This window comes from Zosterops lateralis, assembly GCF_965231275.1.
Source record: "Zosterops lateralis genome assembly, chromosome: 3".
NCBI classification, from domain to species: domain Eukaryota; kingdom Metazoa; phylum Chordata; class Aves; order Passeriformes; family Zosteropidae; genus Zosterops; species Zosterops lateralis.
The window spans coordinates 68,564,745-68,589,378 of record NC_139764.1 but is presented as its reverse complement, the minus strand read 5'-3'; the positions used below and the strand labels follow the sequence as shown (position 1 = coordinate 68,589,378).

Here is a 24,634-nt window from a genome sequence, read left to right as displayed (position 1 = left end):
TATAATTGAACAGCTAACCCATTAGGCATGCTTCCTGTCTGTTCAAAATTGTACACTTCTCTTTATAAGAACAAGAGCTCTGCAAGTTTTTGATTTTGCATTTTTGTTACTGGTGCTTTTTTGCAATCATGAATCTCATATATCAGTTAAATTAGATCTCAAATTACTGGCCTTAAGATAATACAAAAATTGCTTTCCAGTATTGTTCTGACTCATTTTCTCCCAAAATGGAAGAGAGATATAACATTGCTCTATCTTTCACTGTTGAATGCAAGATCTGTATTTTTGAATGGCCCATTTTTACTTCTCTTGTGAGTTGTGGATGTGTTCTGTGTACTTGAGTCAGACCTGTGCTGCCAGTGCTGCCTAAGCAAAGCTTCCTGATACCATTTAGGTGCTCATATGGCTTAAATCACCACATAGATCTGCAGTGCTGCAACATGCACAAGAATAATGCAAAATGCAGACAAAGGTCTCTCCTCTATATCAGCGCAAGCAGCTCATGCCGTCATGTGATGGGGTGACTGGATAATCTCAGCTGCTCTCATACATTCTACCTGCTTGCTAAAACTTGTACCAATGAGCACATTGGTCCAGTGTTTGTTTATGATACTACACAAGTCAGGCAGACCTTGTTCTGTGTCCTTGTGTGAGTTCAGAGATGTCATTCTTCATCTGACAAGGCAGTCAAAAGGTACCACAAACCAAGCCTTCCATATAGTTTGTTGTTTGGTCTTCATGATAGTTTTATGTAAAGGGCTCCAGAACCGTAGAGGGGTCATTGCAGTGAGAGATTTGGCATTCTTTCTCAGTAGATCATGTTTATTAGATGATTGTAAGATTAGATTGTATCTGGTTCTGTGTCATAAATACTTGAGGCATCTTGTATGGGGTTACAAGATATTTTCTATTTAAAGTACATTGCATGAGTACCAGGATGAAAGCTTAAAGGGATGTGAAATCTTTTGTTACCTAGTGTCCTGTTATTCTCTACATGAAGCAGGTGTCAACCTCAATTCTGTATCACAGTGATTTAAAATCATTGCAGGAATTAAGCAAGAGGATTGTAGAAATAGTACACTTCATACAGGAGAAGGTGTGTGGGGCTTCCTACTCCTTTTCCCCTACAGTTCCTATACATTTTCTGAAATAACTTCCCTAATGAAACCATTTTTCTGCTAACGAGGAAACAGTAGCAAAATAGCATGACAGATTCCTGCCATTAATACTATTATATTTATTGTAAAGAGAACAGAAGGGAGGTATTCTGTTCCAGCAAGACACTTGATCACTTTCTATCTCACATTCTTCTGTTGTCCCAAAGACTGAAGAAGAGAATCAACAGTGCTAGTGAAATCACAATTGCCTTAGAAATGTACTGGGGAGGAAAAAAAGGACCTTTTGAGGGGAAAAGTTATTTGCCATTTTGTTTGCAATTCTGTTTTGCAAATACCAATCTAGTTGTAATAGAATAGGTATATTAATTGAAGCAGATTGAATTTATTGATGTGTTGCCTCAGGAAAGCTAGGAACAATTTCTGGCAGTCATAAGGAAGCTCAGTTTTGTTTACATCTTCCTCGAACCATTGTGCCTTGCTATTGTGATTGCTATAGAAGTGAAACTTCTAAAATGTTTTCTGCGTTCGTGTATTTCAACAGAAGTGTCAACAGTGATGGCAGATTTGCTGATGAAGAGCAACAGTTTCCCTAGTGAGAAAAGATGATGATGATTTTTTTTTTTCTTACTCCAATTTCTCGATATTTTGAAAGCTTAGATGTCATTCCAGGACTTCTTAAAAGCAGAGGTGCCTTGAGTGAGGAAGAGTTTGGAGGCAAACAGTTCATTCCCAAGTGGCCTGTTCTTTTTTTAATAAGTGAGTTTTATAAAGAGATAAGAAGGATTAGCAGGTGCTGTGAAGAAGATATACTGTGCCCTGTTTTCTCTCATCATTGCTCTCTATTAAATGCCTGTTTTACAGTATCCTTGAAATATATTCTTCTTCCATGAGAGTAGTTTCTCATTCTTGTGCTTTTTTAGAGTTTTGGAATATTTCAATAGAAAGTGATAAAAGCAAAGTATTAAATTATAACATGAATCATATATTCATAGAATAGTGTAGGTTGGAGGGGACCACTGTAAATTACTTCTCTCCGGTTGCTTAAACTATTTTCACATCTGTGGTCAAAATATACATTCTTTTTCTCTTCAAAGAAAAGGATTCCCACAGAGGAGAGAGATTTCTTTTCCTGAGGGGAACACCCATTCTGTTTTGCTCTGGATGATTTTTTTTGAAATGAGTGACATGGTGTGGCTATTGGTTTGTTGTATGGTGTAGCTGATTCTCAAGAGTTTTTTCAGTATTTTTCTCTTTTTCTTTCTTTTTGTTATTTATATTGACAACTTCTGGCATTCTCATAAAGACAGGGAAACAGGAAATTAATCTACTCCCAATTAATCTTTATCTGTTTCTGCCTCAGTTCCACTAGCTATTTGAACCACTGATTTCAGAAAGAAACAATTGAGTGGTGGGAAATCCTTCACAGGTAGAGATTTCTACAGTGTTTTCCAGATTGTGACACCAACCTTTCAAGAAGGTGCCTGGTCTGGTATAAGGTTAAGGGATACTGAGAGAACACTGGGAAAAAAATAATTCTTTTTTTTTCAAAACTTGTTATAGACTCCTAAAGAAAAGGGTAAGAGGTAACTGTTATTATCTCTGGTCTCTTAGCTCACAAAAGAGAGTGGAGTTTAGGCTCATTTTTACTGTGTACTTCATAGAGTCTTTGCACTCTAGTACTGAGTTTCAGGCCAGTGTCATTGGTCTCCAGATCTGGGAGACCTAAGTTTTGAGGGTCCTTAATACTGATTGAATTGCAGTTCTGGAATGGGTAAATGTGTCACGCAAAGGGAAAGAAAGAATGCCAGTTCAGTCCAGGTAGACCTGTAGTAACAATGGATTTTAATTTATTTTCTGTTTAGAAATGCAATGCTTTTGCAAGATTCATGTCAGGAAGATGGATGAGGGTGTGGTTTTCAGGCTCAAATATATTTAGACTAGTGTTCTAGGTGTTTTTTTGTGGTTAGAATTAGACTGTCAGTTTTCTGGTTACCTAAAGATACTCTGCCACAAATAGATGCTGTTAATATTTTTAATATTAGACAGAACATGCAAAGACTGTGAAGAATAAAAAGGATAAGGATAGAGGTTTTTTATCAACCTTGATTATTCTTGTAAGTCATACTCTTTAACACATGCATGAGGTTCTCCATCAACAGCCTGTATAAATAAAAAAATGCTGTATTTTTTGTCACTGGAGTTCTCATAAGAAATGAGCTATTCCCATGATTGTGTTTACAGAATTGTTATTTACTCATCTTTAGGATGACTCAGAGTGTAGTTGGTCTATTTGTCAATATATTTTTGCAAATTATGTTGTCTTTCTACTAGTTATCTTTTCTCATATCAGTGGTATCAGTTATACACTTGATTATAGTTTTCACTCCTTTTGTTTTTTTCTCTTCTTATGGTGTTCCTTATAATCTTCTACAGTTCCTGAAATAATTTCAGGACATTTATATTACCAGTTTTTGAATTATTTTCATGCTTTTGAAAAGTTTTGTGGTTGAGAAATAAAACTGACTCAAGTTGTGTGTAATTGGCTTAATACTTTATTTTATATCTCTTTTAGCTGTCTGCAAGTAATTTTGTCTCCATTTTTTTTTTTTTTTTTAAGGAAAATAGTCTTTAAAAATTGAGCTATTATACTGGTGTTTTTTCTCTTTCAGGCTTTTTTCCAGGTTGTGTTTATCTGTCTTGTTTGTCCCTCAGATGACATCACAGAATGGAAGAATCTGTGGTAGCTGAGCAAAATAGAGACAGATTCTCTTAAGTGGCTCAGTGAAGGTCAATTCTTTGTCTAAAAGGATAGAGTGCTTTTCAAGTGCTAAGTTATGGGTCAGGAACAAATCAGTTGGTTTGTAATAAAACCCTCAAAAACAAATTCCCTACTATTCAACTAATGAAAGACAATACCAGAAACTAATTCTGATGGCCTTCTGGCAATGTAAAAGGTCTGGATAGTATAATGAAATTGGAATAAACGGATTAATGAGAAATGCAAATGTTAATTGGTATGTGGAAAAATTAATTTCTGTGGGAGTAAATTACAAAACAAAATACTAATTTTTCTCATTTTGCCAAAAGCTAAAAACACTTCCTACTAGTGGCTTTGGCAAAAATACTGGGATGTTGTTTATACTTCCTTTCAAAGTCTACAGAGCAATGTCTTCTTGTTAACATCAGTAATTTTGGTTTAGAGTTAGAACTCTTGTTTCTTGATCGCTAAACACTTACAGTGGAAGAATCATGATAGCAGGAGATTGTATTCTGAAGCAGTGGCTCCTAAAAGCATTGTGTAAATGAACCTGCTCTGAGACGATCCATTGCATTTTCTCTCACTTGCTGCAGCTCTGCATCTGACTCTTTGTTTTGGGGTCCTTGTACCACTTTGTCTCTTGCTGCTGACACAAGGTTTGCTCCATTGTCCTTAGTATCCTAATTCCCAGGATCACCATTAGCTCCTTTAACTTTCCCTGGAGCCGCTATTGTTCTTTTGGAGACAAAGCTGTTGAGTTTGCCTTTGCCCTGATAAACTTGGTCTAGAGTCTTACTTATCTTTGCACAGTGCTCCACAATACTCCTGCTGCCATGAGATCTGATCGGCTGTTCATGAGACCACAGTTGTGAATAATGTAGAAAAAGTGCTAAGTGGCAGTCATTAGATAAACAGCCCATTGGCTGATACACCAGAGGGTTGTCCAGAGGTGCCTCAGCACGCTGGAGAAATGGTTTGACTGGAATGTGATGCTGTTTAACAAAGACAAATGTGAAGTCCTGCATTATCAGGGAGTGATCCTGCTGGGAGGCAGCTTTGCAGAAAAAGACCTGGAGGTCCTGGTGTACACCAAGTTCATAGAACAGCTCAGAATGGGAGAGACCTCAGAAGATCATCTGGCCCAATCTTTTGTGGAAAAGAGAGTAGGTGAGATTATCTAGCACCCTGTTATTCGTGTCCTGAAAACCTCCACTACACCTGGGCTGCTGGGACCAGCTGCAGCCTCCCCAGTGCAGTAGAGATATGAAATGGCTGGAGGGAATCCAGCTACTAATATATGAAGGAATCCTTTGTACGAGGAAAGGCTGAGGGAGCTGGAACTGTTTAGCATGGAGAAGGCTTGACAGGGGTTCTTATCAACATCTTTCTATGCCAAGGAAATCCCTTTCAATGGAGGGAGGGTGCATTGTGACACCATCACGGATGGTGTGACAAGAGCTCTTTCTTCTTGCCCATGGCAAGCACTCAAAACAGAAAAAAACTATTTAGCCTGTGATGGTTCTTTTTAAGGATTTATGGGTTGTATATATTTCCACAACACCTCCTTTCAGCTTTCCCCTTTGTAATCTATATAGAATTCTGAATCTTGGATTGAAAGAAAAGCGTTCAGCTGCTTAAATAGCCAAATGATCCTTATCATTATATAAGGCATGCCATCCTGGACAGTGCTAGCAGTAAAAATAAAACCCAGATTACAGTGTAGATATGTAGTCACACCCTGAAAGTACAGGTGAGTAAAATCTCAAATAACATTCATTCTAAATGGCCTGTCTGTTTAAGGATTATCTACAATCAAGGGAACTGAACTCTGATCTAGTCTGTAAGAACACCTTTGTGCCTGGTAGTCATTTTGATACATCTGGCTTGCCTGAACAGGTCTCCAGGATCTTAACATTGCTTGAAATCTGTTCTTCCTAACACTTAGTGAAATGTCTTGATATTTGGGTGTGGATAATGTCTGGCTTTCCAACGCACACAATGTATGTTGGTAAAATCAGATGTTCAGTGCTTGTGTTTATGTATAAACAGTCTGCATCTACTGCAGTGCCTAGACTGTGTTTAGAGCTTTGTGAGAAGTTAGAAGTTGCTCTCCTAGACTTTTGCAGACCTGAAAATACTGATATATATCAAGGATCCAAAATAAAATTTGTAAAAATTTCAATCACATTTTTGGGTTTTAAATCAACTAGAAAAAGAAATTTTGTGGGAGCTGAAGGGGATGAATGAAGGAAAATACATTGGGGAGAAACTGAATGACTGTGAGGAGGAAATGGAAGAAAAAAGGTTTATTTACTGTAACAAAATAAAAACCAAAATAAAAGGGCTCTCAGGTTAAACAAATTATCTGGAGCATAGATTTGCTTCTGAAGAATTAACTTAAAGATAAGAACGGTGGTTCTATACATGTAGAAAGGGCTGTGCAGTTATAGATGTGTAGAAATCATGTGCTCTTAATTAGAGTTCTTTGGCTTAATAAAAAGGGCATGTTTAAAAATGGAAAAGAAATCTATTTCCAGACATCAGATCGTGTCTACAGTCTAGGGCTTCCTTACAGTGTTTACTCAGGGCACGCTATGCACAGTATATGTGTTAGTAGCTCTCTGCCTTTTTAAGAATCTGTTCAGCTTCTGGTTTACATGGGATAGTCCCAGTTCCTGCCTCTACTTTAGGAGAGAGTCCATAGATCCAGTTTACGTGGGTGCAGAAAGAAAGGCTCATAACGTCTGGATGAGCAAAGTTGTGTGAGGCCTTGGCACTTACAGAAGGAGATACTATGGGGCTTACGACGTTTTCCATTCCCAGTCCTCATCTTTTTCTCATTCCCCCTTATTCCTACTCCTCTCTTTGAAAAGTAGCCCATATATTCTTCATTCTTCATTACACTGTCTCAGTTACTGTATTTCTCTGTTCTTGTCCCACTTTGTTATCTAGTTTTGCTTCCCAAAGCTGTAAGGATGTAGGATGTTACAGGATCCTTACCGTGAGGAGAGGGTAATGTCAAGAGGGAATGCCTTGAAGCTGGACAATTCAGAAAAGATGGTCATGTTCTCTTTTTGTTCTAGTTGAACTTTGTTACCTTGCTGACCACAGGTGCTTGATGGATACAATTGGGTAGAAAAGCATTAACTTGTTAGTATTAGGCCATGTGTCCCTCTTGACTGGTAACTAAATAATCAGGGGTACCAGTGATGCATCTCTGCTAATGACTAATAAAAATTAAACAAAGGAATTAATAAGTCTTTGGCTTGGTAGCTATCTGCAGTGTCATAGATTGTTTTAATACAATGAGACTTTTTAATTATCTCCCTATTTTTAATACCCACAACACAACGTAGTGTCTGGGAATGTTCCTACCTCTGCTTATCTGTGTCCTGTGCCCAGACATCTGTCAAGAAAAATAACACCTTTCTTGGGCCAAAACTGTAGCAGAGGTGATGCTAAGGGTCTAAATCTGTGGGACAGTGTGAGACAAAATTCAGGCCCATTGCCAGACTCTGACAGGTAAAGAGGTAACCAGATTCTCAGATATTTAAGGTGCAGTAGGAGGAAGGAGCCCAAACAGTGTTCCTTCATTGGGATCTTACTTTAACATTTGTGGTTCAAACCATGCTGTTGTGTGCAGCTTCCTTGGAGATTATTAGTTCAATTCTTTGCCTCTGGGATATAGTTTGTAGAAATGTAGTTTCCCCTGGAATACCATGGAAAGGTGAGAGTTTGCAGATTTACTATTAACAAGAGGTTTATGGCAAGAACAAGCAAGTAAATGTCTAAACGTGCAGAATTTCTTAATAAATGCAGCTTTCCCTTAATTATCCATTCTTTCACCAGGGGGAGATAGTGAACACGTACTGGGTCTGACTGAGTTGGAGTTGATTTTCCCTGGAGCAGCCGTCACAGTGCTGTGCTTTGCCTTGGTAGCTAGAAGGGTATTGTTAATAACACACCAGCGTTTTGGCTACTGCTGAGCAGCACTCCACAGCATCAACGCTGTCTCTCCAATATAAACCTGTCACCAGTAGGCTCGGGGTGGACAAGGTCTTTTGAGGGGACATAACCAGGACAGCTGGACAAGGCTGACCAAAGGGATTCCATAATGTATATCTGCTCAGCAATGAAACCTAAGACAAAGGAAGTGAGGTGGCATTTATTATTATGAGGCTTGTCCCCCAGAGCAATAACTATGCACACTCCAGCCCTACTTCCTTGGAAATGGCTGGACATTGCCTATTGGTGGAAAGTTGAGCATAAGTATTTTGTTTTTCTTTGCTTCTGCAAGTGACCTTTGCTTTTGCTTTATTAAACTGTTTTGGTCTTGGCCCATGGGTTTTTCTCCATCTTGTTTCTACCCTTGATCCTACTGAGCAGGGGAGTGAAAAGAGTGGTGTGATTGGGCACTTGGAATCTGTCCAAGGTCCACCCACCACATCACACTACTGCAGTACAGGCTCACTTTCCTTTGGAAGTCCTCACACTCTGTGTACATTCAAGAAAGCAGTGCTCTTCATTGAGGCTACTGTGATTTCTTTTATACGGGAAGGATAAAAATGATCCAGTTGCCAAGTTTTTTTTCTTCTGTAAATCATCAGAGCCTCTGTCAGTTGATTTCTTGATGAGCCCCTTATCAGATGATCAGATTTCTGCCAATTGACTTTGTTTCCAAGGCAACCACTCTCTTGACAAGCCAGTTCCCTTCAATAGTAGATGACTTATTTTTTAGAATAGGTTGATTATATTTTAACTGCATTGTTCTTAATAATATACTTCTATTTATTAATCCTAAATGAAAATATAAAGATAATGAACCAAAAGTCTGTGCAACTAAAATGAAGTTGCCAGAGTGGTAAAGATACATAAAGGGATTTTATAATCTCTCACAGAATTCCTAATTGTATTCATTCCCTAAAGATACACCTGCCCATCAACAATTCCCATGTATATAGGTATTCAGTGTATTCATTTTCTGAAAATAGTGAAAGTTTGGATGACTTACAAGGATGTTTCCTGAAAGCACAGGTGGTTGTATTGCTGGTATTCACAGAACAATTTACTTTCCTACTAATTTAAGCCTCTAAACTGGTTAATACTGGTGTTTAAAAAACAATAGATTCCAACCCCACTTCTTTTCATGCACAATTGGCGTGCTCTTACTCTGCATCTCGTACATGTGGTGTTTCTATCTTGTAAGTTAACTCATCCTTTGATTCAGTGGCTTTTTATATTAATCTGCTTTTGCTTCCAACAAAACTCATAGGATTGTCTTTGTTGAGTTTCTTGGATTCATCCTGGATTTACATTTTCAGGGAAGAAGCACAGACAGGATATAGTTACAAAACTCTTTCTCTGAGGAAAGTGAATTCAAATATGCGTATTCATATAGGCGTGTAGTATCATCATGCCTACACACAATTCTGAGGGTACTGATTTCTGAATACAGCTATGTTTAGCATAAGGTGACAGAAGTTGTTCTCTTGCTTATCCAGTATTCCTTCAAGTTGTAGTCTTGATTTTGGGGCTGGCTGAAACTTGTAGAAACATTTTTGAGACTTGTAAAGTTTGTAGGAGAAGGCATTCACAGAAATAGAATCAAATTTTTATTTCTACCAGTACAGTGAACTGTCTGTAATGTGCACTCTAAACCCCTTCTTTCTTAGAGATGTCAGACAATTTTAGAGATGCAAGCACTTGTCTTTTTTCTTTATAAAATATTTCATCCCCAGAGGAGTAGAAATTGCTATATGTGAGCTGAAATAATTTCAAAGTAGTTTGTGTAAGCATTTGGATTTTGGAGCACTTAAATCCTCATGCTGTAAAAATAAAGCATTATTCATTGTTAGCTCTAATGAAGCAACTGTTCCTCTATAATTTGATTGCTTGGGAAATTTTTGACTGATCACAGTGAGCTATCCAGTCCCTTTCGTAGGGAACTGATCTTGCAAGAGCTTTGTCTTTTATTCTGTCTCCATCTGTTGATAGGATGACTTACATCTTCTGTCCGGACTGACAGACAGGATTTAGGCACCAATCCAGCAAACTATTTAAACAACAGTTTAGCTTTAAGCCTTAGAGTAACCAAGTTACCTGGTTTTAAAAAAATTGAAATAACATTGCTAACACACTACTGTCATCTTTAGAAGGGAGTTCAGATTAGGTTATATTGGTACATGAACTTTAAATGGAATAAGAAGTGTTAAATTAAACATACAGTGAGAATAGAAAACATAGATTAAGGCCTTCCTCTTTCGTACAGGAGGAAAGATTCCAGTTTGATAGCCGAGAGTGTACATGTTGTATATTTCTTGATCAGTGCAGTTTGAGTGTGTAGCTAAGCAGACAGAATAAATAAATAAATTTCTTATAGTTTTATGTAGTAGTTTCCTCTGTCCAAAGAAAGACTGACCACAAAATCATCAGGAATTATGGCATTACTTTGTAAAACAATAGAAATGGCAACATACCTGTTTCTTGTACTAACAGAACTAGTGACCACTATGCAGTTAGCAATAGTTCACTGGCAGACACAGACATTCTAATATATACTTGAAAGGTTACTCAACTGTTTGTTTCTTTGAAAGGTCTTCTCATTAAACGTTTTAAAAGTGTTAATCCTGTCAGGAAAAAATATCATTCTTGTGAATGAATGAACTTACAGATTTAAGATAGTTGAGTTTTATATTCATTTAATGGTAAATGATGGTGAAGTAGACATTATCTCTTTCTGAATTTAGTTTGGTTCATCTTTCAGTTTAGTGAGCAAGCAAAAATGCTTTAGTTTTTGTGTTCCATAATGGTGACCTCTTGTGGTGTGAATATGTCAGTATTTCTGAAGGAGCTTTCTGTAATATGTACGAGAGGATGTTGTATTTACATATAACTTAATGAGCAGCTAACTTACTAACTTAGTAAAATGACATCATCTTTTCCAATTAGTTATTAATATGCACAATTCAATGCATGTGAAAGAACAAGAATTTTGAGCAGAGTTTTCTGATAATGCTTTTGTGTGTCCATACTGTATCTTTTAGTGACCAGATGAAAGAGCCTGGCGAAAAGTCATCACAGTCAAGGACTTCAGGGCAGAAGAGAAAAGGTACAAGGAATTTCAGTCTCCATTGAAAAAATGTGGAATGCAGTCAAATAGAAATAATCTAATTCTTGTGATTTGTCAATATTATTCTTTATTATTCACTGAACGATAGTTTTGGTTTTCTAGAAATATCGAGTTTTCTTACTGTTCTTAGTAAAGAGAAACAATATTCAAGAGATCTTCACTTTTCAAATCTGTTGGTATTTTCTCTCCTGCTTTTCCTATATCTAGGCTTAAGAATTTGCCAGTCCATTAATACTTTATTTGCCCATCACTTTTTGTAATCTGTCATGGTTGCACAGAAACTAATAAAATTATGCTAGCCTATATTATCTGAAGAAACAGATTTTGGATTGCTGTGTAGGGATGCATTTTGCTGATTTTCCATAACAGATTTTAATAATATTTCCTCATAGCTGACACATTTCATACATCAGAAGTCCATATTTGAGAGTCTGGTATGGAAACTTGAAGTTTCTACTATGCTATTATTATGCTTTATTACTATTTTTCTAGAACTGAGAAATTCTGTCATTCCAGATCATTCTGACAAAGGCTGTGCTCTGCTCTCATTTCCTTATGAGAAGCAGAGAGTATTTACCATGTCATGCGAGTTGGTATGCTTATAGGCCTTTTAGTTTGTTTGTAGCATTTTATTTGTGTTACTGAAAATATAAAGAGTGTTTTTAGGATTGTTGCTTTTTACATCTACTTTTCTTAACATTATGTAGCTTCCTTAGTTTGTGTGTTCTTCATCTTTAATCCCACAGTAAAGAGTGGGATAGCACTAGGAATTCTCCATAATTTCTTCTCTACAGTGGGATTCTGGGTGGAATGTTCATTTACAAATTATTTCCATTTTCTGATATGAATTGTGTTTATGCTTTGACATTTTAGAGAGGAGGTAGACTGTTTTAATATTGATCTATTCCTGGCTACTCAGTATTCAGTGAAAAGGCTAAACATTATAAGTCAGGCAGTACTCAGCTTTTGAAAGCTCAGTGTTGCTAAGGCTCTTGTATTTACATGCTAAAAACAGCAACCAATAAATGGAGACTGATTAGTGATTTTTTTTTTTTGACCAGAATGCAAAGCAGCGGTTAAGACCTATGAAAAACTGAGACAACCAACTTGAACTTGCTGCTTTTTTTTGCTTGAGTATTTTTTCTGTTGAATTGTGGTTTACACTATTAGAAAGTTCTAGACAGCTTCTGCAATATTTTAAATATAGCTAGTACCCTAACTTTTCATCAGCTTAAAAAAATCTCCCAGGACTGAGACACATACAATTTAGTAAGGTTCCTTTTTTTTATAGTCATGTATTGTCTGGTCATTCTTATTGCTAGGATTAATACTGTTTAGTAAAAGCTGATTATCTTCTTTTTTACTTAGGTATAAGAGATACTTTTTTAAAAAAATATGCCATTATGACTTTCAGTTTGCTGTATTCTTCTGATGAATATCAGACAAGTGAAACAGAGTAGTACATAAAAACATCTGTTCTTTTCATTCTGAACTGAAAATTAAATGGCTTTGGTAATTTTTTTTTAAGTGAGAAGTTTGGCTCTATCTGCAAATGCATGCCTGATGTTTCCTATTTCTTACCTAATGAAGTTAAGTATATGTGTAGTTAAAAAAGTTAGTTCTGTCTTCCAGTTTAAGAGAGGTAGCTGCAGATGGAAAATAAAAGGAATAATTGAGTTAATATGTGGGTTTTGTGGCAGGAAGGAAGAGTGCACACTATTCTAGTGTTCTCATTTCAGCTGTACTTTTACATTATCCAGAGCAGAATTTTCACTTCATTGCAAACACTGCATAGTGTTTTATTAATTAGGCTACTCATCAATTTACATAAGATTGTCAACTCATTTGATCTAGAAAATAAAAGTGGTATGCAAAATAATAATAACAATAACAATAACAATAATAATAATAATAGCATGTACTTATATAATATATATATAACAAATACAGTGTATTACTTATGAAATAGCTGCATTTTTAATAATCTTTTGAAATAGTTATATTTGATAGATTGTGTGTAAGATGTAGGTAGATAGTTAATATAGACAAAAATAAAGAGTTTGGATTATTTTCTAAAGAGCAAGCTTTTAAAATTGGAAGTTTTAAAATTGTTTTATTGTTTCAAGTAATACCAGTAGATAGTGACTGTTTTAAGGTCTGGGATACTGTTCTTGTGATGCAAAACTCTTGTTACTGGTGTTCTCAGGTAGTATAGTATTCTTTGGTTTTGTTCATGTTTGTGTTAAGAATTTACATTGTCCTTTAAATGCAAGAGCTAGTAATGAACAGGAGATATTTTCAGACAAATCCATTACTTAAAGAAAAGAGCATAATCCAGTCTAAATGGCTCTCTTAATGTTACTGAGTAGAGTTGTGTGGCTTTTATTTCCCTGTTTAAAAAACTCAAAGCAAAAACAACAAAACAAACCAGACCCTGTCTTTATAACAACTTTGCTTGCCTGCAAGATAAAGAGCTTAACCCAATCTTGAACTCCATACACTTGCCCGTGTGCACCTTGGAAGCAACTGTTGCATCCTTTACATCTTGAGTTCCGCAGAAACTCTGGTTCTCTATCTGTAGTGGCCCAATGCTCAAGGCCAGAATTTTGCGCTTCACAAAATACTAGGTGGGGGTGTAAAGGATGTTCAGCAGGTTGGAATAACTCCCAGTGATCCTGTATCCATGTGAAAGTGAATCCTGGATTCCATTTTTTAATAAACCATGTTTTCACCATCTTCCTTGTCAAATCTGAAAACTGATCCATGCTCTCAGTCTTGTTTCCAGAAAAATTCTAGTCCGCTGGTTTTTAGGTCTACCAATTTTTGACTTGACATCTGCAATACAGGTTTTTTTGTATTTTCTTTTTGAAGCCAAGTATTAAAAAAAAGCTTAAATATTTTTCTAAACTCTCTTTGTGAAGTGGACAAGGTTTCTGATAGTGAAGAGTAGCTTTTTCTCAGTCACAGGGATATTTGGCTGAGGATGGCCAAGGACAGTGGGAGTTGGTTGCCCTGAAGATTTCTGACATGTTTTTTGGGGGCAAAATATCTTTCACATATCTATAGTTTACTATTCATTTCACAGGTTGCCATGTGAAAAACTGCTGAATGCAATAAAGAACAGAAAAGAAATATACATTTTATAAAAGTTTAGTCATGAAGTTTGCAAAATTAATTGCATGAAGTAGTTAGAATTGCTAATGGGGCGTAATAACTAACACAACTTTTGTCCAGTTAATCAAGCTTAGTGTAATATCATGCATGTGTACTAGATAAAATTCTACAATCCTTGAGGATTGTCTGTAGTATGCATTTTTTAAAAACAAATAATAAGCTGTCACGTGAACACAGAGCTAAAAAATAGTAGGACACTTTGATGTTTAAGTAGTCATTACCTTCCAATTCAGTGATCAAATGAAACATTAATGTCAGCAAACAAAAGCTTTATAGTGCAGCTTTACATATCAAACCACATATCCATCTAGTTCTGTTTGAAATGTTTTGGTTTTTTTTGAGAACATGTAAATAAAAAGAAAAGCTTGAATTCAGAGAAGAGTGCAGAATATAGCAAAACGTGACATTTTTAGATTTTTTTCTGACTAATGAATAAGGTATTTGTAGCTATTTATTATTGTAGAAAGTGAAACCTTCACTGAATGTGTGCTTTTGTTTTGAATGTATTTTGAAGGCTTAAAGGACGAAACAAGAATAAATGAATGGGAAGAGGAAGATTTCTTTTGGCATACAAAGATTCTACCAATTCTGCATGAACTGGAAAAAAGTGGGTAACACTGCTCTGAAAGGGTGTATTTTCTGTACTGTTTCTTGCAGGAAGCATGGGACTCACTTGTGTTTACTACAAAATAATAACAGTAATTGGAGTATGTGACCTTTTATACTTTCATATGTTCAGTGACTTCACAGTGTAAAATTGGCCTGGGCAGTCTTGGTGGCCCTGCTTGAGCGCAAGGGTTTTACCAGATGACTTTCAGAGGTCATTTCCAACTTTACTCATTCTGTGATCCTGTAAAAAAACCCAAAACTGGTTTAGAGAAGATCTTTTCTTGTCTGATTAAATTACCTTATTTTAGACAACGTAGCTCTGCCACCTTAGCAGTCAGAGTTGAACTAATAATTTTAAGAATAATGTACTGCACAGATTCACTGCTTTAACCATAGACTGTATTGAAGGTCTCAATTAATTTTAAAAAACTAAGAAAATCCTAATGAAAATTTTTGTTTGTGATTAAAGTGTTAGATGTGCCAGAAAAGCGTGAAATGACTCAGAATACTGAAGCAAAATTGAGTGAATTAAGTATAGCTTAAAAGATTAAACTCTGGATCCATTTTTCATTGAAAAAGTTGTTCAATTGCCTTCTGTAGACACTGTATTTATTTGAATGGTGGAAATAGAGAAAGGAGATTTGTTTTTACAAGTAGTTCTGTTTTACAGGATCTTAGCAGTGTTTGTGATAGCACAGTAAAATTAGAACTTTTTTTGGCATAGTTTTGCAGATGTTGATGAGTATGAAACACTGTACAGTGCTAAGTAATTTCCAATATATGTAATTGTTTAAAAAAGACAGGATTCTCATTCCCACATCTGTCACTGGGGTACAGAAAACATTGATAAAGAAATTTGAAAACAGCTATGTCACTTCACATTTTCCTTGCTTAATGCCAAGATTGTCAAATGTCAGCCACTGAGTTATGGTTTTGCACGGTGAGATGTTCTTTATTCGTAAGCAAAATAAAATGTAGAGGTAAAATCTAATTATGTCTTTCCCTTGTCAGGAATGTAGCTAAGGAAAATCAGTTTTCATGTCCCTTTTCCTCACTGTTTACTTGATTTGGTTAGTGTATTGGGGTTTTTTCAGTTTTTTAAAAAATCTTATTATGGTTTATTTTTTCTAATAATAAATGACATTATCTATTGATACTTTCTCACCAGCTGATTGAATGTAGTACTACAAAAACCTTAAAACCTGAGTTTTGCTACTTCTTGAATATTAACACAAATTGTAACTGAATTGCATTATTGCCTCCCGCAACTGTCTAATATATTGCTTTCTTTAGACTATTTACTGCACAATTCTTATAAAAATTAATATTAGAATTCCATAATTGAAATGCTTTGAGTGGGTCTGTTGGTAATTTAATTTTTTTTTTTATTTTGTGGGCAGTCATTTGCTTCGTACCTTTAAGCTAATTCCCTGCACATGAACTTAGGTGACATTTAATTTTTCATATATTAATAGAGAAGCCTTTTTCTTCACCTTCCTCATGCAAAAATATTTGTGGAAACCTCTCCATTCAAAAACAAATCTGAAGTTAACCTGGAACTTATTTATTGATGAAATTCTTCTGAATATGATGTGCTTGAGTTTTTTGTAATATGACAAAAAAACCCACCCCAAAGTCTGTTTTTCTACAGGAACAAATAATTAATTTTGTTACATTCCAATACTCAGGAGGTTAAGGTTTAAAATGCCCCATGGGAGGAGTGATGAATAATTTTTGTTGTTGTTAATTTTGATGAAATGGCGTGTAGGACCTTTCAGTTTTGATTCCTTGCCACTCCTGTTTCACAGCTTACTGGAGCAGAGTATTTAGAATCCTGCTATATTTTGTTGAATTTTCATTCATGATGGGAATAGAAATGGAATAGTCATTGCTGTTCCTTGAGTGTGATGATTGCAAACTGAGAGCTTCTGGGCACTTCTCAGCCTGAGAGATTGGTCCTTGAATCTGCCCACAGGTTTGGGGCCTCAGACATATTTTTTGTTGTAATTTCTTGTCCATACATATATCATCACAAGTTCTTTGCCTCCTTGAATATAAATCTATTTCATCTGTGAAGTACACACTGAGTAAATGCAGAGTTTATGCTGCCAATTCAGGTTGATTTATGTGGGGCTTTTTAAGTGTCACCTTATAGACAAGAGTAAATGTAAGAAATTTTTTTATAAATGTCGCTGTTCCATTTTAAAAATAGACAAGAGTTTTCATTTTCTCTGTAAAATAAACATGTAAATGATTCCATTGTATTGAGATGCAGTTTTTTGTAATAATTTACTGGGTTTTTTTTTTTGTATTTTAAACAGTCTCAGGGACTTGAGTGAGGAAGTAGACCATTTTTTTTGGTCAATAGGACAACAATCCATTCAAATATATCTTGCACCTCTACATTGAAGAGTTCCAGCAAATTTTTACATTCACTTTTATTTAATCCCATCAAGGTTTGATGTATAAAGTTACATATATGGAAAGAAAAATGCTCCTTAACTATCCCTTTTTCACATCTCATGTTTGGTGGAGTGCTTTAAAGAGTGCTTTCACAGACACAATTTCCTGGTAAACATTTGGCCAATCTGATTATTAAGCATCAAAGGTGAGTTTCATTTCAGCTGTAAGCATTATTTTGGCTTAATGTCTTCTTGGCTTGAGTCTCCTTTCTGTGAAAAAGAAGAATAAAATTTTTTCTGGGTATCACGTTGTCATGTGAAGACATTTATTTGGTGTCTTAATTTTTGTTGTTGTGCAGCCTGTTCTTTATTTTGTTCTTTATGTATTGGGATGCTCTGGATAAAAGTGGCACTGATAAATATTTTTTATTTTTGTCTCCTATCCTACACCCTTCAAGGAGAAGACAATATAGAACACCTTTGTCTAGCTTGTACCAAGCTCTATCAAGCATTGGATGAAGGAAATATGCTTGGAAAAAGATTCAAAAGAAGAAATGTCCTTCTGAAGACATTATATAAACTGGTAGACATTGATTCAGATCCACTTTCCCTGAAGCTGGCAGAGATTATTCTGGCTGTAAGTGTTTTGAAATACTCTTTGGTAGAATGTAAAACTCAAAGCCGTGAATTACAACTTGCATTTAGTTTTTTATTTCATACTAGTAAACCGTGTCTAAACTAAACCTTTCCTAAGTACAGTTTACTGCCACAGAGATACTAGTCTCCCATCCATCTAGATCAGCACTTGTAGCTATTTTCTGCAGAGAAACTGCATATTGGGGAGGAAGGAGGGGCACAAAATAGGATAGTGGGTGTATGGTGGCAGGAGTATTGTATGGGCATGGAAAAGACACAGTGTCCTAAACTGGGATACACATGCAGGGATTTAAAAACCCCAATAATTATTCAATGCACACATGGAAATATTTCTGAATAATATCTTGACATTGTTCTGAAAATACCAAAATGGAGGGGAATTTTTGAAAATCAGTGAATGTAAATAATCTTTTGCTGTAGTATTTTTGGTTAAAACTCTCAATTAAATTTTGTGCTTTAGAACTTCTTGTTCATGTTTTACAAAGCATGTTCACTGGACAGTCACTGGTGAAAGGATGCCCACTAACACTGTGTTGTAGGCATCTGAGTAATTTGTGTGTGTGTTGAGAGAGTCATGTGTTCTCCTATAAGGTAGGATAAGTTATTTTATTCAGAAGATACAGTTATATACTCAGATACCGCTGAGATGTTGTGGTGCTTATTAAAATAAAAGGTTCCTTTACAGACATTTTTCTGTGCAATCTTTTAAAAATCATGAACCTAGAAGAAAGTGCCCTTGAAGAGCAGAGGAAAGGAAGAGCGATGTCATTGTATTTTTACTACCTTTATTTCTCTTTCATGATCTCTTATCGTCAGATCTTGTTTTCTGATAGCTGAGAGTAAATTTCATCATGACTTGTACTGTTGTACTGGTGGTCTTTGTGGTAGGGCCATAGATGCCAAATCACTGATTTCCATACAGAATTTCTTTGTAAGAGAATTGGTGAAAAAATCCTGCAAGTTATTAATGTACTATCTGTTATTTTAAAGCCAGAACAGTTTGCTAAATAGAGTTTAAAATATCTGAGTTTCAGGTATTTCAGTTTCCTTTAATTCTGCATACATCTTCAGTTTGGTTTAATATATTGTCAGGATTTCAGCTGTAATTTAATAGTTCTGTAAGAATACAAGTTTGTTCTGGTGTCTGAACTTGTAGAATGTTATGGTGCATTTTTGCATGCAGGTTTTAGTTGTGATTTATGTCTTTTAATTTCTTTGCAGATGAAAGTAGATGGAAAAAATCTTCTTAGTGTTTGCAAGCTAGCATTTAAAATTTGTAGGAACAAAAAAAATGATTTCATCGTTCAAAATGATACATTATTGGGTATGTATTCTTTCTTGTCTGTAGTTAGATGTTGAAATTCAACAGTTTAAGTTGTTCTTCTTTGAAAAAACATTTTCAGAATTAACTTAGTCGGAGAGTAAAAATTGCCTGCCTAGGTCAAACTAATGGTTTGCCTAGTCCAGTGTTCTGTGTCTAAGTAGTGATGGGTACAGGGAATGCTGTTTGGGGAAGCAGAGGATCCTGTGTGTTTTCTGTGATATGTTTCCCCAGCGCTACTCCAGCATCCAGAACTGTTACATTCTTTTAGGGACATTAGATGTTGCATCCCTGCCTTATCCCTTTTTATCTGTTTATATGTCTTTTGTTCATTAATTTGCTTTTTTGGATTTTCTGATTCTGTCTGCCTCTACAGACAGAACATGCCATAAAACAAGTTTCAGAAATTCTCTGTGTGTTGTTTTAAATCTATATATTTTTCTTTATCCCCCTGCATGTATTTTTGGAGGGTTTGTAAGAGTTTGTACAGTCAGCTTACCTTTCACCTTCAGAATTTTTTAAAATGCGGTCTTAATCACTTATCTTTGTCTTTTCCTTTTCAAGAGTGAGGCATCTCAGCCTCTTAGCTCTTTAAAGAGATATTTTGTCATTCAGTTGTTTTATTAGTCCTTCTCTGTACCTTCTTAAACTCCAGTGGATCCTTCTTGATATTTATGGAACAGAACTGTCTATAGAATTCAAGCTGTGTCTACACCAAATTTTATAGGAACAAAATAACTGTGACTGTGGTGTTGGGCATCATCAGGGAGGATCTTGAGAATAGTCATTGGCTTTTTAATATTTTTTTAAAGCTGCTGCTGCACATTGAGCCAATAGTTTTGGAGAACTGTCAGCAATGGCTCAAAGATCTCTTTTGTGTTGTAACAGTGTTTGTGTCATGCACCACCCCCGGCCCCTTGCAAATATGAGAAATATGAAGAAAATTAAAGCGTGTGAATGATACTCAGTATTGATTGATAGTCATTCCTTTCATTAAAACTTTACTATGTTTTATTAATGTAGGCCTTGATCTTGCTAGCATGTGCCTTGGTGAAGGTATGTGTGTGTATTTCCTTAACTAGTTGAGAGTATTCATGGTCCTAAAGTTTAGTACACAGTTGCTGTCAGAAATAAAGACAGGTCTTTCAAGTGGTGACGAAAGGACTCACAGTGATGGCCTTAAGTTTTAGCTTTCATGTTTTTCAGTTTTTATGCTGCCTAGGGGTGTAGTTCTGAGCCTCATATTAAGTGTTAGTAAGCTCTGTCCACAGAGTAGGTAGACAAAACAAATCTTTTTCCTGCTGAAGACCAAGGACAACTTTCAGGCCCAACAGCATAAACAATGGTGGACTAAAGGGAGGAACAAAAAGGATGGGACCTCACAACCTGAAGCTATAATTGGACAATTAAATCCCAATATGCAAATGGACCAACACTTATAAAAAATGTAAGATCTCGTGACTGGTTAGTCATTTTGTGACCAGTCTTAGTCTACCTTGGGTGTAGCACTGGTTGGGCCCTGTCCTGCCCAAGATGTACCCTTAAAGGTGTTTTAATAAATACCTACTTTATTCTCTGTCTCTGTCCAGTCTCTGTTTCAGGTCAGCCTTCCCCAGGCATCAACAGGAAACAGAACAGCTGGGTTGACTTTGCATAGTACAGTTTTGTAGAGATCGGCATCATAGACGGCATTTGAACAAGTCACATTTTGCTCTCATTTCCATCCTCATTCACTTTTCTTTCACTTGCTCTTCTTTGTATTTTAAAAACTAGTGAAGGAAAGAGCATTGGTAGGTGTCATTTTATTTGTTCATTCACTCACGGTGTTTTGGGCCCACCTTGTCTTGCAAGAAGACATGATGCTGGCCTATCACAGCTGCCCAGATTCCTGTTGCAGTCACTGGGTTATAGATTAAATTTCTTTTTCCTCCTGTCCCTCTGAACAATTTATGTGTAGTACAGCAGCTCCAGTAGAAGAAGTAAGTTAATCCTTCATTCCAGAGTAGACAACTACTGTCCAAGACCCTGTTTGATACTGTGCAGAGCAGGGACCTGAAACTGAGTTCTCACATTGCTACAACCCAAGTGATTTAATTGGTGAGAGTGGGAGTTTGGATAAGAGCCTAGAGTGTGTATATTTCATTCATATACACATATACTTGGAGACTTTCAGCTTCAGTTGAGGAAAAAAATAATTAAAATCTCTTCAGTTTAATGATATAGGAAAATGTTTTTATTCAACTGGAACTGAATGAAACATAGGAAGCAGAAATAAATATCTCTTTGAATCAGTTACTAGAAATTCAAAAGTATAAAGTTGGTTAGATTTACTCATTTGTTTAAGATACCCCACTAAATTCAGAATGTCTCAGTTTGACTGCAGAAGATACATTGGGCTTGTGTTAACTGTAAATTTTAACATTTCGTATGTCTGACATCTGAAATGCAACAAACAAAACATTAGGTCAACTTTACCTACACAAAAAGTAAATCTAAAAAAGCTATGAACAAATTTCAAATGTGAGAGTTGAATTAGGCCCCTGTGCTTTTTAGTGCTCCATTTGAGATGCTGTAAGGCGTTCAATTTTTAAAAAGTAGTGGGAATTAGTACACAAAATTCCAGGCACACACAATCACTTCTGCAAATCTTGACTGAGGATTTCAGTGATTCCTGCTATGTGTTTACAGCTTACGCTGCTTCTTGAAGTCTAGGAGGACTTAAATATTCTCTTATTCATCAATAATTGTTTCTTGGTTTCAGTCCAAATATCCAATTTTTCTAGCCCACTTATTAGAAATGTAAGAGTTCAATCTGAGGGTGTTTTCCAGTTGTTAATCTCTTTAATGACTGGACTGTATCAACTATAAATTTTAATATTGGACTTTCTGAATAATGATTTTCCTTTTAGATTATTTGTTGCAGGTTTTGTGGAATGAAGATCTACAAACAAACAATGAAGCTCTTGTCTATTGCATGGCAGCTATAAAATTCATGTCTGAAAAGGATAGACTCCTTTATAAAATGGTCAGCAAAGGAGCTGTTGAAATGTTTCTGGAATTAATGAAGCAGATTAATAACATAAAAGAACATGACACATATTTCTACAAGTTGGGCCACTTATTAGTCCAGGTTAGCATTTACTTTTATTTCTAAAAGTACGTACTTCAAGGGCAAATTAAAAATTTAATTAGAGGAGATAAGCTAACCCTGCGTGCTACTGACAGAGTTGTACCTATATTTCAATAGACTTATTTTTAAGAAGTTTAATGAAGTTGTTCAGGACCTAATTTAATTACCATAGATGTTTGTGTGTAGTCAATTTTAAAGGCTTTAGAAATTCTGAAGTTAATAGAAATATTTTTAGGTACCTAATAATCCAGTTTCTCATTACGGCTTTATTGTGCTGACAATGTCCTGGATACTGTAGTAAACAGATAAAAATGTGTTCTCTACCTAAATTCTTGAAACTGAAATAATAAATACAAACTGGTTCTGCAATACTCTAGGAGATTACAAAAAGCTTTTTATTACAAGAATAATGGCTTTTTATTACAAGAATAATGCATTTTAAAAATATGTAGGGAAATACAGCCGTGCTTCTTTGACAAAGTGTTTTTGAAGAACTATAATGTAAGAAAAAAGTAGTTGCAAAAGTGAACACATTTTGAATATTTTGAAAGCAGCAGGCTCCAAACTATTTTCGCATACAAAGCACCTTGATAAGCAGTGGCTCTGAAAACTAATCCTTGGCCCTAAAACTGTTTAAACCTCTGTATTTTAGAAACACTGAGGGATGAGTATGGTGTTTACCAAGGATTTTCCAGGTAGATTCCTGGTGTTTGTTTGGAAGTTATTGACGTAATGATTAGCAAATGGTTTAATTGTAAACTTTCAGGTACGTCATAGGAAAATACATTGGACAATTTTCTGAGGTAGCATTTGCACTAGGTTTGTCTGCTAATTATGCCAGATTTCTTTAATTCTCTCTTAATCTACAAGCATGGGATTTTATACTTCTTGAAATTATATGAGAAAACAGCTTACATTGCCACATTACTATTGGTGATTTTTGTCCCATTTTTTTAGTCTTAATAATAAAACTAATGAATCAGTTTATTTCCAGGATTTCGACTAGTTCTCTGAAATTGTGTACAACTTTGCAGGAATTCTTTTCTTCCATTATTTGCCTGTGGATAAATTTAGGGTTTTTTTAATCAAGGGTTTAGTTTACAAATGTTTGAAAGGAAAACATATTTTATGCTTTCTGTAAAAAATCTCTCATATCTCTGCTCTTTTCAGTACAAATGTAGCAAAGTGTAGCAAATGTAGGAAGTGTAGCAAAACTGCTTTGTACCATTTGAGTAGACTGGCTGTTTCTAAGAAGTTCTTGAGTGTTTTGTGGATAAGTCAGTACTGACAGCTGTCTCTTACTGAGATTGCTCTTTCACTTGCTGTATTCTCTTCTATAGTAGTACAGATACTTTGGTTTTCTTCCTCTTGTAAGAAAAGTAGTGATTCCTACTTCTATGGAATTCCTCTGTGACTTTCTCATATTGGTTCCTTCAACAAATCCATGTGCACGACTTCCTTCGTGTGAGTTAATTGATCAGTCATCACAGACAGATGAACAAGTAGTTCTGTTTTAGGGATGATTGAAGAAATTTTCTCCTGTGGTTGATGTCTTCAGAATAAAGTTTTTGTAGCATAATGCATCTTGTAGCAACGAATAAATAGCCAGCGATGTACAGAAATAATGTCTTCAGTTACAGAAAGCAAATTATATTGCAGGAGAAAACCACTTCAAATAGTCACAGTGACCTCTGAAGGAAGCTCTGCTATCTCTTAACCTTGGTAACTGAAGTATCCCATTTAATTGGGACCAACTCTTCATTCTTAAACTGTATAATTGCACAATCACCAGATGGCAGTGTTATACATAATCTTGCTAGATCCTTTTTGTGGGAATAAAGTCCCTATCTGATTTCTTCATTCTTCCATAGTGGATTTTTTGCAGAAGTCGTACAATACAAGAATAAAAATGTTTGTAATATTTTTTTTTCCTTAACAGACGACATGAAACCAAGGTCATCTTTGATAAATTTTATGTTGTTTAACCTAAGTCTGTTCATATTTATACAAAATATGATACTGCTTATTCAAAAACCAAGATTTTTGAACAGTCACTGTCAAGACTTAATAAATACTCTGTATTTCTTAATTGAAAAGCACTTAAATGTCTTCTCCTTTAAAAATAGCATTTGTCAGCAGTTACATTTTCTGTTTGGGTGAATTTGATCTTTTGTATGGCAACATAAGGATTAGGGCTGAGGGGATTGCTGAAGACAATTGTTATGCATTTCTCCCTGGAACATAGGGTCTGCTTGAAGCAATCACAATATCTTTAGAATTCAGCTGCTATCTGGCTAGCTTTATTATTTTTTAGACTGTACTCTTCAAATTTCAGT

General features: G+C 35.6%; 1 protein-coding gene across 5 annotated transcripts in view; it reads left to right on the top strand.

Annotated features, from left to right (window-relative positions):
• ARMC2 (armadillo repeat containing 2) overlaps window positions 1–24,634 on the top strand; it is a 62,460-nt gene that overhangs the window by 9,049 nt on the left and 28,777 nt on the right. For all 5 annotated transcript variants that reach the window (XM_083856603.1, XM_083856602.1, XM_083856604.1 and 2 more), the window contains 5 exons: window positions 10,920–10,984; window positions 14,694–14,786; window positions 17,649–17,827; window positions 19,069–19,171; window positions 22,078–22,298. In XM_083856603.1, coding sequence (XP_083712729.1) covers window positions 10,920–10,984; window positions 14,694–14,786; window positions 17,649–17,827; window positions 19,069–19,171; window positions 22,078–22,298 — 661 coding nt within the window. The remainder of the gene's footprint in view (window positions 1–10,919; window positions 10,985–14,693; window positions 14,787–17,648; window positions 17,828–19,068; window positions 19,172–22,077; window positions 22,299–24,634) is intronic.